Genomic DNA, 13,941 nt, shown 5'->3' with positions numbered 1-13,941 from the left:
TCATTATGTGGCTACCTGTCCCTTCAAGAGACCTAGCTCATTGGTAGGAATGAGTATTATGGTGGGTCTTAAGGATAATGTTTCTTCTCCCCTTACTCGCCCCCTTCTCCATGCCACCCTTCTGTGGGGAAACCAGTCCAAGTCTCTCCAGATACTCATCGACGCAGGGGACAATTTCAGTCTTATGGATGTTACCCTGGCGTCCGAGCTGGACATCCCCACTCGACCCCTCTCCATTCTCATGGATGTTAGAGTGCTGGAAGGGCGCTCTATAGGCTGGGTCACCCACCATACCACCCCCATCAACTACAGGTGTGTCCACAGGTTCTTGTGGTATTGGGATTATCTTGGCTCCAGCGACACAATCCCTCGATTGACTGGTCTACTGGTGCCATCATGGGCTGGAGCCCGTTCTGCCACGATCATTGCCTGAAATCATTTCTGCCTGCCCCGGGACGTCTTCCTGGGTGGGTGCTTGGAAATAGCCCAGAACCTCTGTGCCATTCCCGCGGAGTACCAGGACCTCCGGGAGGGGTTCAGTAAGGCCCGGGCCACTTCACTTCCACAACACCGACCTGGTACCCAAGGATGTTAAGCCGGATGTGCTGGCATGCCGCTATAGCCCCGCGGCTACACCCTCGGAAGCTGAGACCTTTCCCCCCTTCTCCAAAATCATTAGCCCCTTTGCTGTTCGTCCTCTGTTGTCCCATAGCCTCTGTATACTTCCTACTTTTTATGTGTCTAGATGTAAATCCATGTGTCATAGTCCTTTGTCTCCTGTTTGTTACTTCAACACAGTCTACATTTGGGTCTTACCTGAAATGTGATACAACCCTAAGACTTACCTAGAAAGACTCATAGCTGTAATCGCTGCCAAAGCTGCTTCTACAAAATACACATGTAAACTAGCTATACATTTGCTAACATTTCTAAAAACATGTTTTCACTTTGTCATTATGGGGTATTGTGTGTAGATTGATGAGGAAAAAAAATTATGCAATCCATTTTGAATTCAGTCTGTAACACAACAAAATGTGGAGTAAGTCAAAGGGTATGAATACTCTCTGAAGGCACTGTAGTGGCAGCCTTCACAACTAATTATTTCGCTCTATCCCTACACCCACCCTACCTCCAACCCCCCCACAAACGATCACACATGCACACACGTAGATAGTTGTCAATCCACTTACCTCCGCATTGCTGGTCCTTATCAAAGCCAGACGCAGGGAGAATCACTGCAACACAACACAACACACACACACACACAGACAGACAGACATGCAGAGACAGACACACAGTCAGCTACCAGCACATGCAGATTCTTACCACCCACAGACCAGCTGGAATCACCCCAAGACACCAGAGTAGACTTTCATTTTAACTGGAAGATGAAATATTGTATACGGTACATACAGCACAAACAAACATCATGAAACACAAATCAATGAATCATTTCTCCAGTGGAATGTTGTAAATGTCTTGAATGTTGAATGTTGTGTAGCCTGAGCCAATCATTTAATCAAAGTAAAGCCAATCATTTAAAGTTAAACCACGTCTGCCTTCCACTAATTCATCAGGAAGGTAGTGGGAGAGAGGGAGGGAAGGGTGTGTTTTTAATTGAGACGCAACAATCCAATGATTAAATTTGGGGCAATTTTCCCCCAGGCAGTGTCACACGCAATCCCAGTGACCTTACGATTTCTATCGCCTCATCCAAAATTGCAATAAATTAGATGTGATTTGGTCTGCATCCCAAATGGCACCCCTATTCCCTATATAGTGTACTACATTTGATCAGGGCACAGGGCTCTGGTCAAAAGCAGTGCACTATATAGGGAATAGGGGGCCATTCGGGATGCATCCTTGGTGTTGTGACACATTAATATTAATTTTGAGAAGCCTTGATTTAATTCACTTGGTATTCTGGGCTAGTGGGTCTATCTTGTCTCGTCTCTGGCAGCCAGGCCCTGAAAGATCACTACGACTACAGCAAAAATAAAGGAAGAAGACTTAACAGACAGAGACATCAGAGGAGCAGTCAGAGAAGCCTGATTTACTGAGATTAACACTAATTAAGATAGCAGATGGGCAAGGCCTCTGTCTGGTGGGGATTGGAGGAGTTTGATAGTATATGGGGCAGTTTCCCGGACACTAATGGATTTAAAAGCACTTTCAATTTAACATGATTTTCAGACCAGGAAATGGCTTATTCTGGAAAACTGGCGTGATGATACGGCTCATTTCAGTGTGTGTCTATGTTACATAATGATGATGACGACGACGATGATGATAATGATGATGAAGGTGTGTCTGACTCACCTGGTATCTCATTGCAGTCCCTGTGCTCGGTGCTGTTTCCCACACAGGGCGATGAGCCTTGAGCTCCACAGACCCTGCTGCGTACCTGCAGCCCTGCATTGTCACACACTGACCACAGAGACCAGGCCATCCAGCCGCCTGCACACACACACACACACTATGACTATCAGTACACAGACAAATGAGCATGAACTCACCCTGAGTTGAAGTAACTGCTGCAGTCTTAAAATGGCTGGAACCCAACATGCCCACCCAAGAGCATGAGACAAACAAACAAACTAGCCCCACCACAGCACAGCCACAAACAACCTTAGCCATATACAAACAGACCCAAACGTTTGTGAACTGTATTGAGTAAGCAAACCCATAGTTTGTTTAGTGCATAGCCGAGATGTTTGTGTCCAGAGCCAAGTGCCAGTCATGTTTCCCGGCCCGCAGGCACTTGTATACACTAAACAGAAAGGATCCAATCCCGGTTTCCCAACACATAATGACAAAACCCATTAATCCAAAGAAACTGTACATATATAAGGCTCTATGACTGCAGCCATTCTGTTTACCTCTCGTATCAGTCAGAGACTCAGTCACTGGCTGTTGAAGCTGCTCCATCTGCTCTTTGATCTCCCACAACTTGTGTTGGTAGAACAACAGAATATAACGGTACGGTGTCCATATTAGGATGGCATCCATATTAGGACAGGCTCAGAGTCTAAAAGGAGTTGGTGGCCTTGTGAGTCTGAGCCTGTCCTAATATGGACACCGTACTGTTGCATAATATTACAATTATGTTTAATAACGCAGCAAACCAGCCCTCTTACTATAATTGCTTCATTCATTTCATTCATTTATTTACGTCACTCAACCAAACCAATGCGTCTGAGCTGTAGAATTGGATCATGGCAGAAATAAAACCCAGAGGCACCTCTATTAGCATTCACTGTAATAACGGTCACACACACACAAACACAAAAGCACAAACACACCTGTCCTCCATTAGTTAGCACAATCTCTTTAGTCAAGCCACCTCTGAAAGGGACATCAGATAGTCCGGGGACTGACAGACACAAGGCCTTTTGGCCTTTTGTATCTGTCGGGAAGTGAGCAGGGATCTGTGCATAGATGACCAATGTCCTGCTTGTCAGTAAATGTACCGTAGCCGGAGACAAATGAAATGGCCACGTCATTAGCATGGTAAACTGTGGACACAACCACAGGCAGCCGGGTAGGCACACACGCACACATTTCGAACGCATTTCACACACACACACGGCCACACGCCACAGCAGCAACAGAAGCAATATTTGAACTGGCTAGCAAATTCCAGGAAATAAAGAAAAGATTAGGAATCAGATAAAACAAAAGAGAAACTCTTTAGAAATGGAGTCTCATTAGGGCTGTGGGCTTATTCAGAGACACGTCTGAGAGTAACTTTCTACCCAGGCCAGGATTAGCTGGCTCAGAATCACACATACGAATGACAGTGTCCTATTGGGAGAAGAGACTACACAGAGGGATGCACAGAGCAGAGGGCCTGGTTACACATACAGTATAAATACAGTGGGGCAATAAAGTATTTAGTCAGCCACCAATTGTGCAAGTTCTCCCACTTAAAAAGATGAGAGAGGCCTGTAATTTTCATCATAGGTACACTTCAACTATGACAGACAAAATGAGAAAAAAAATCCAGAAAATTACATTGTAGGATTTTTAAAGAATTTATTTACAAATTATGGTGGAAAATAAGTATTTGGTCACCTACAAACAAGCAAGACTTCTAGCTCTCACAGACCTGTAACTTCTTCTTTAATTAAGAGGCTCCTCTGTCCTCCAATCGTTACCTGTATTAATGGCACCTGTTTGAACTTGTTATCAGTATAAAAGACACCTGTCCACAACCTCAAACAGTCACACTCCAAACTCCACTATGGCCAAGACCAAAGAGCTGTCAAAGGACACCAGAAACAAAATTGTAGACCTGCACCAGGCTGGGAAGACTGAATCTGCAATAGGTAAGCAGCTTGGTTTGAAGAAATCAACTGTGGGAGCAATTATTAGGAAATGGAAGACATACAAGACCACTGATAATCTCCCTCGATCTGGGGCTCCACGCAAGATCTCACCCCGTGGGGTCAAAATGATCACAAGAACAGTGAGCAAAAATCCCAGAACCACACGGGGGGACCTAGTGAATCACCTGCAGAGAGCTGGGACCAAAGTAACAAAGCCTACCATCAGTAACACACTACGCCACCAGGGACTCAAATCCTGCAGTGCCAGACGTGTCCCCCTGCTTAAGCCAGTACATGTCCAGGCCCGTCTGAAGTTTGCTAGAGAGCATTTGGATAATCCAGAAGGCGATTGGGAGAATGTTGGGAGAATGAAATTGGGAGAATGAAAAAACTCAACTCGTCGTGTTTGGAATGCTGAGTTGCATCCAAAGAACACCATACCTACTGTGAAGCATGGGGGTGGTAACATCATGCTTTGGGGCTGTTTTTCTGCAAAGGGACCAGGACGACTGATCCGTGTAAAGGAAAGAATGAATGGGGCCATGTATCGTGAGATTTTGAGTGAAAACCTCCTTCCATCAGCAAGATCATTGAAGATGAACCGTGGCTGGGTCTTTCAGCATGACAATGATCCCAAATACACCGCCCGGGAAACAAAGGAGTGGCTTCGTATGAAGCATTTCAAGGTCCTGGAGTGGCCTAGCCAGTCTCCAGATCTCAACCCCATAGAAAATATTTGGAGGGAGTTGAAAGTCCGTGTTGCCCAGCAACAGCCCCAAAACATCACTTCTCTAGAGGAGATCTGCATGGAGGAATGGGCCAAAATACCAGCAACAGTGTGTGAAAACCTTGTGAAGACTTACAGAAAACGTTTGACCTCTGTCATTGCCAACAAAGGGTATATAACAAAGTATTGAGATAAACTTTTGTTATTGACAAAATACTTATTTTCCACCATAATTTGCAAATAAATTCATAAAAAATCCTACAATGTGATTTTCTGGATTTTGTTTCTCATTTCTCATCATAATTGAAGTGTACCTATGGTGAAAATTACAGGCCTCTCATCTTTTTAAGTGGGAGAACTTGCACAATTGGTGGCTGACTAAATACTTTTTTGCCCCACTGTATCAGATCCCATCATCACACAATATTGGGCCAAAAGGCACACCACCGGTCTGCACCACCACAAGACTGGCACTGAACTGCAAAAGGAAAGCAGCAGACAGGCCGGGGACTCCATCACAGCCCTCTCTGGAGCGACATAACAAGGTGTTGATTGGCACAGTATTGATCAGTAAGTAATTATCATGATAGACTAGTTGTAATGTATTGATTAGAGGTAATGATCGTCCTGATGTAAAGGACAGGGAAGCCTGTGACTCTGATGGATGTGTTGGGGTGGTGTTGGGTGTGATGTGTGTGTGCCTTACCATCACAGGTGTGTGTGTTGCACAGCGCTTCCTCAGTGTGTAGACCAATACAGATATCTCCTCCGTTGCCAGGGCTGGGGTTGTTACAGGAGCGGGTACGCTGGTAGTGCCCTCCACCACAGGGCACTGAACACTGAGACCAGGACGACCAACACGACCAGGCTCCACTCACTGGACAGGAACACACACACACACACAAAAAGACAAACACACATGCAAAGACATAAACATATAAGAAAGGTCAGATATCTATCTCTCTCATCACTAACTAGGCAAAAATAAACATAATAAATGTTATCCTCTTGTAGCTGCAATAAACACAACCAAAGTCTACCCAGAGGACCAGATAGATTATCTACTTAAAAAACTACACTGCTGTCCATTGTCCCTACACGGCACTTTTCATGCCTAAGAATAACTCTGCTATGCTTAACCCCTCTATAAAGACTTGCTATATTAAGTGTGTTGTCATTCCACTCACATTTGTTTTTAATTAACTAGGCAAGTCAGTTAAGAACAAATTCTTATTTACAATGACGGCTACCGGGAATAGTGGGTTAACTGCCTTGTTCAGGGGCAGAACGACAGATTTTTACCTTGTCAGCTCGGGGATTCAATCCAGCAACCTTTTGGTTACTGTCCCAACACTCTAACCACTAGGCTACCTGCCACCCCATTGTACTTTCCGCATGTCCATCTGAATGAGAGTGTTTGAGCTGAGAGTGTGAACGATGAGGGAAGCGAGACAGTAAAGAATGCGTTTGACAGAGAGAGATGGAGGTGAGTGGTGAGAGGAGCCGGGGCTGTAATGCCGTCCTCGCCCCCATCGCCCCGTGCTCTAGAAAACTCCATTTACTTCAGTGGATTAGACAGTAGGGAGAGTGAACTGGGACCTGACTGCTTTGGTTGCCTCACACTCCTCTGGCTGTCTGTCTGGCCCCTCTGAGTGCTGCATGGTGATGGGACTGGGAAAGACATTTTGGGGAAAGAGGAATATAAAGAGAGAGCCTCTCAAGAAAACGAGCCAACAGAAGGCTTGTAAAATAAAGATGGCTTCTCCTTATAGCCCTTTCTCTGTAACACTCTTCACCATCTCTCACTCTATACCATCTCTCACTCTTTACCATCTCTTAATCTTGTGAAAATCTATTTTCTTCTCCCTTGCCACTCCATCTGTCAACTTCACTGTCTCACGGTCTCTTGGTCTCACTGTCTCTTTCTGTAAGTCTTGCTCTGCCTCTGTAAATCAGGTACCTCTCCCTCCCTCTCTGTCTTCCTCTGTCTATCAGTCAAGGACCGGTCTCTCCCTCCCTCCCTCACTCTCTCTCTCTCTGTCTTTTTCTGTCTCTCAATCAAGGACTTCTCCCTCTCTCGCACATACCCTCCCTCCCTCCCTCAGTCACATAATATCCAACTATCAGACAGACAGACAGACAGAGAGAGAGAGAAATTACAGACCGAGTCATTTAGGTCAGGTTAATTAAGAGTTGAGTATATAGACATAAGAGAATAGGTTGGCACACACAGCCAATGACCATTACTAAATGATACACTCAAGGGATGATCATCAGTGATGCACCAACCATACAACATGAATATAGCCGGTCCACATCCCATCTACATGAGTGTTAAGAGCAGAGCTTGGTGGAGTTACTACTGGTTAAAGCAGGCCAACAGCATGATTAGGGGATGATGAGAAGCTTTAGTTTCAACGCTACAAAGACTCAGCTACTGTAACCAAGGAGTCCTTGGTTCTGTTTCATTAGCTAATGGAAGTAATGGTCCCCTCAGCATAACTTTACAGGACTAGCATCAGCATACAGCTCTCTCCCTGGTGGTGTCTTTTAATGTGTGTATTATGCTAACCACAACTGGAGGTCATTGATGTATAGTTATGGAAGTAGTGTGTGTGTGTTTATGTGTGTGCAAGTGCATGTGTGTGTGTGTGTGTGTGTGTGTGTGTGTGTGTGCATGTTCTCTTCCCCTTTACCTTGGCAGGCCTGAGAGTTGCAGTCCTGGTACTCCACGGGTGAGCCCCTGCAGGCTGGCGGGGCAGCCTTGCCCTCTGGGGTGGTACAGGTGCGCTTGCGGGTGCGGTACCCTTTGGCACAGTCCTGGGAGCAGGCGGACCACGTCTCCCATGACGACCAGTCGGCGCCTGCCACTCGTACCACAGGGGTCCTCAGGAGGTCCTCCACTAGAGCTAGCAGAAGAGGAAAGGGTTAATACACAGGTTACTGATCTGTTCAATACACTGAATGATTTCTACATTACACAGGTCATAGAGATAGAGTAGTATGCTACCGGTGTATATTATATAGGTGTATGGAATAGCTCACACATACAAGCGAAAGATCACTGATACCACGGGATCAATAGGACCAGGATTTCTTTATACTGAAACGCACTCTCCATTCTGAAGTAATTCAGATTATTCAACCCTGCCTTCAGTCATACAACTGAAAAATCCTCTCCTCTCTGTTCTGAGGAAGGAGTCTTACTTTATTCATATCTTACTCAAGTCAGCTCTGGTCTTATTCTGGGTAAGTCTGGCTCGACTGTGACACGTTGGGAAGTGTTTAAGTGTTTTACAGTGACCTCACTAACTGAATATACTGTATATACAACAGACAGAGCCACCTGGCCAGACATAGAGAGAGAGACAGAGAGAGAGAGGCCAGCCTTCAGTCCTGTCCAGTCTGGACTGTATTTCCTGTTCAGAAGCAGTTCATCAGCTGCACTCTGAGCCGGTCGTCCTGTCCTCCTATCTACCCACCCTGCCTACACAGCCCACTCTGGCCAGCCTGGCCACTGTCAGCCAGCTACAGTTAATCAATACAGTGGGCGGAGAGCGTAAAGCTGCCATCAAGAGAGGAGAGTCGGACTGTGACCAGCAGCATAGCGTGCCTGCTGGGAGACCCACACACTAACAGACACCAACACACCAACAGACATCAACAGACATTAACATACCAACAGACACTAACATACCAACAGACACTAACACACCAACAGACACTAAACACGAACAGACACGAACACACCAACAGACATCAACACACCAACAGACACTAACATACAGACAGACACTAACATACCAACAGACACTAAACACGAACACACTAACAGACACCAACACACCAACATACATCAACACACAAACAGACACTAACATACCAACAGACACTAACATACCAACAGACACTAACATACCAACAGACACTAAGACACCAAAAGACACTAACAAACCAACAGACACTAAACACACTAACAGACACCAACACACTAACAGACTCCAACACACCAACAGACATCAACAGACACCAACAGACATTAACATACCAACAGACCCTAACATACCAACAGACACTAACACACCAACAGACACTAACAAACCAACAGACACTAACATACCAACAGACACTAAACACGAACAGACACGAACACACTAACAGATACCAACACACCAACAGACATCAACACACCAACAGACATGAACATACCAACAGACACTAACATACCAACAGACACTAACATACCAACAGACACTAACATACCAACAGACACTAACATACCAACAGACACTAACACAACAACAGACACTAAACACGAACAGACACGAACACACCAACAGACATCAACACACCAACAGACACTAACACACCAACAGACACTAACACACCAACAGACACTAACATACCAACAGACACTAACATACGAACAGACACGAACACACTAACAGACACCAACACACCAACAGACACTAACATACCAACAGACACTAACATACCAGACATTAACATACCAACAGACACTAACACACCAACAGACACTAACACAACAACAGACACTAAACACCAACAGACACTAAACACCAACAGACACGAACACACTAACAGACAGCAACACACCAACAGACATCAACACACCAACATACACTAACACACCAACAGAGACTAACACACCAACAGACACTAAACAAGAACAGACACGACCACACTAACAGACACCAACACACTAAGACACCAACACACCAACAGACACTAACATACTAATAGACACTAACATACTAATAGACACTAACATACTATTAGACACTAACATACTATTAGACACTAACACACTAACATACTAATAGACACTAACATACTAATAGACACTAACATACTATTAGACAATAACACACTAACATACTAATAGACACTAACATACTATTAGACACTAACATACTATTAGACACTAACACACTAACATACTATTAGACAGTAACATACTATTAGACACTAACATACTATTAGACACTAACATACTATTAGACACTAACATACTATTAGACACTAACACACTAACATACTATTAGACACTAACATACTATTAGACACTAACATAACATTAGACACTAACATACCATTAGACACTAACATACTATTAGACACTAACATACTATTAGACACTAACATACTATTAGACACTAGCATACTATTAGAAACTAACATACTATTAGACACTAACACACTAACATACTAATAGACACTAACACACTAACATACTATTAAACACTAACATACTAACATACTATTAAACACTAACATACTAACATACTATTAAACACTAACATACTAACATACTATTAAACACTAACATACTAACATACTATTAGACACTAACATACTAACATACTATTAAACACTAACACACTAACATACTATTAAACACTAACAGACACTAACATACTAACATACTATTAAACACTAACATACTAACATACTATTAAACACTAACATACTAACATACTATTAAACACTAACATACTAACATACTATTAGACACTAACATACTAACATACTATTAGACACTAACATACTAACATACTATTAGACACTAACATACTATTAGACACTAACACACTAACATACTATTAGACACTAACATACTAATAGACACTAACATACTAATAGACACTAACATACTATTAGACACTAACATACTAATAGACACTAACATACTATTAGACACTAACATACTATTAGACACTAACACACTAACATACTAATAGACACTAACATACTATTTGACACTAACATACTATTAGATACTAACATACTAATATACACTAACATACTATTAGACACTAACAGACACTAACATACTATTAGACACTAACATACTATTAAACATTAACATACTAACATACTATTAGACACTAACATACTAACATACTATTAAACACTAACATACTAACATACTATTAGACACTAACATACTAACATACTATTAGACACTAACATACTAATATACTATTAGACACTAACATACTATTAGACACTAACATACTAACAGACACTAACATACTATTAGACACTAACATACTAACATACTATTAAACACTAACATACTATTAGACACTAACATACTATTAGACACTAACATACTATTAAACACTAACATACTATTAGACACTAACATACTAACAGACACTAACATACTAATAGACACTAACATACTAATAGACACTAACATACTAATAGACACTAACATACTAATAGACACTAACATACTAATAGACACTAACATACTAACATACTATTAGACACTAACATACTATTAGACACTAACATACTATTAGACACTAACACACTAACTTACTATTAGACACTAACATACCATTAGACACTAACATACCATTAGACACTAACATACTATGAGACACTAACACACTAACATACTATTAGACACTAACATACTATTAGACACTAACATACTATTAGACACTAACATAACATTAGACACTAACATACCATTAGACACTAACATACTATTAGACACTAACATACTATTAGACACTAACATACTATTAGACACTAGCATACTATTAGACACTAACATACTATTAGACACTAACACACTAACATACTATTAGACAGTAACATACTATTAGACACTAACATACTATTAGACACTAACATACTATTAGACACTAACATACTATTAGACACTAACACACTAACATACTATTAGACACTAACATACTATTAGACACTAACATAACATTAGACACTAACATACCATTAGACACTAACATACTATTAGACACTAACATACTATTAGACACTAACATACTATTAGACACTAGCATACTATTAGACACTAACATACTATTAGACACTAACACACTAACATACTAATAGACACTAACACACTAACATACTATTAAACACTAACATACTAACATACTATTAAACACTAACATACTAACATACTATTAAACACTAACATACTAACATACTATTAAACACTAACATACTAACATACTATTAGACACTAACATACTAACATACTATTAAACACTAACACACTAACATACTATTAAACACTAACAGACACTAACATACTAACATACTATTAAACACTAACATACTAACATACTACTAACACTAACATACTAACATACTATTAAACACTAACATACTAACATACTATACTAACATACTAACATACTATTAACACTAACATACTAACATACTATACTAACATACTATAGACACTAACACACTAACATACTACTAACTAACATACTAATAGACACTAACATACATACTAACATACTATTAGACACTAACATACTAATAACATACATACTAATAGACACTAACATACTATTAGACACTAACACACTAACTACTAATACTATACTATTTGACACTAACATACTAACTAACATACTAATATACATACATATTATTAAACACTAACATACTATTAGACACTAACACTAACTAATAGACACTAACATACTAATAGACACTAACATACTAACAACATACTAATAGACATACTAACATACTAATAGACACTAACATACTAACATACTATTAACAGACACTAACATACTATTAGACACTAACATACTGACACTAACATTAGACACTAACATACTATTAACATACTAATAGACACTAACATACTAATAGACACTAACATACACTAACATACTATTAGACACTAACATACTAACACACTAACTAACATACTATTACTATTAGACACTAACACACTAACATACCATTAGACACTAACATACCATTAGACACTAACATACTATTAGACACTAACACACTAACATATTATTAGACACTAACATACTAATAGACACTAACATACTATTAGACACTAACATACTATTAGACACTAACATACTATTAGACACTAACATACTAATAGACACTAACATACTAATAGACACTAACATACTAATAGACACTAACATACTAATAGACACTAACATACTAATAGACGCTAACATACTAACATACTATTAGACACTAACATACTATTAGACACTAACATACTATTAGACACTAACATACTATTAGACACTAACACACTAACATATTATTAGACACTAACATACTAATAGACACTAACATACTATTAGACACTAACATACTATTAGACACTAACATACTATTAGACACTAACATACTATTAGACACTAACATACCATTAGACATTAGTGTCTATTATTATGTTAGTGTCTATTAGTATGTTAGTGTCTGTTAGTATGTTCGTGTCTAATAGTATGTTAGTGTCTAATAGTATGTTAGTGTTTAATAGTATGTTAGTGTCTATTAGTATGTTAGTGTCTAATAGTATGTTAGTGTCTAATAGTATGCTAGTGTGTTAGTGTCTAATAGTATGTTAGTGTCTAATAGTATGTTAGTGTCTAATAGTATGTTAGTGTGTTATTGTCTAATAGTATGTTAGTGTCTAATAGTATGTTAGTGTCTAGTGGTATGTTAGTGTGTTAGTGTCTAATAGTATGTTAGTGTCTAATGGTATGTTAGTGTCTGTTAGTGTCTAATAGTATGTTAGTGTCAGTTAGTGTGTAATAGTATGTTAGTGTCTAATAGTATGTTAGTGTGTTAGTGTCTATTAGTATGTTAGTGTCTATTAGTATGTTAGTGTCTATTAGTATGTTAGTGTCTATTAGTATGTTAGTGTCTGTTAGTATGTTAGTGTCTAATAGTATGTTAGTGTCTAATAGTATGTTAGTGTCTAATAGTATGTTAGTGTCTATTAGTATGTTAGTGTCTATTAGTATGTTAGTGTCTATTAGTATGTTAGTGTCTAATAGTATGTTAGTGTGTTAGTGTCTAATAGTATGTTAGTGTCTAATAGTA

General features: G+C 40.1%; 1 protein-coding gene across 2 annotated transcripts in view; it reads right to left on the bottom strand.

Annotated features, from left to right (window-relative positions):
• The window catches only part of LOC139400870 (sema domain, seven thrombospondin repeats (type 1 and type 1-like), transmembrane domain (TM) and short cytoplasmic domain, (semaphorin) 5Ba), a 185,106-nt gene that overhangs the window by 14,990 nt on the left and 156,175 nt on the right, over positions 1-13,941 (bottom strand). For both annotated transcript variants that reach the window (XM_071145456.1, XM_071145457.1), the window contains exons 18-21: positions 7,752-7,964; positions 5,762-5,932; positions 2,320-2,457; positions 1,191-1,235 (exon numbers count right to left, since the gene is read on the bottom strand). In XM_071145456.1, the coding sequence (XP_071001557.1) occupies positions 1,191-1,235; positions 2,320-2,457; positions 5,762-5,932; positions 7,752-7,964 (567 nt within the window). The remainder of the gene's footprint in view (positions 1-1,190; positions 1,236-2,319; positions 2,458-5,761; positions 5,933-7,751; positions 7,965-13,941) is intronic.

Source organism: Oncorhynchus clarkii, chromosome 3, assembly GCF_045791955.1.
Source record: "Oncorhynchus clarkii lewisi isolate Uvic-CL-2024 chromosome 3, UVic_Ocla_1.0, whole genome shotgun sequence".
Taxonomy (NCBI): domain Eukaryota; kingdom Metazoa; phylum Chordata; class Actinopteri; order Salmoniformes; family Salmonidae; genus Oncorhynchus; species Oncorhynchus clarkii.
The sequence above is the reverse complement of the archived record's forward strand: the minus strand, read 5'-3'. Positions and strand labels throughout refer to the sequence as shown.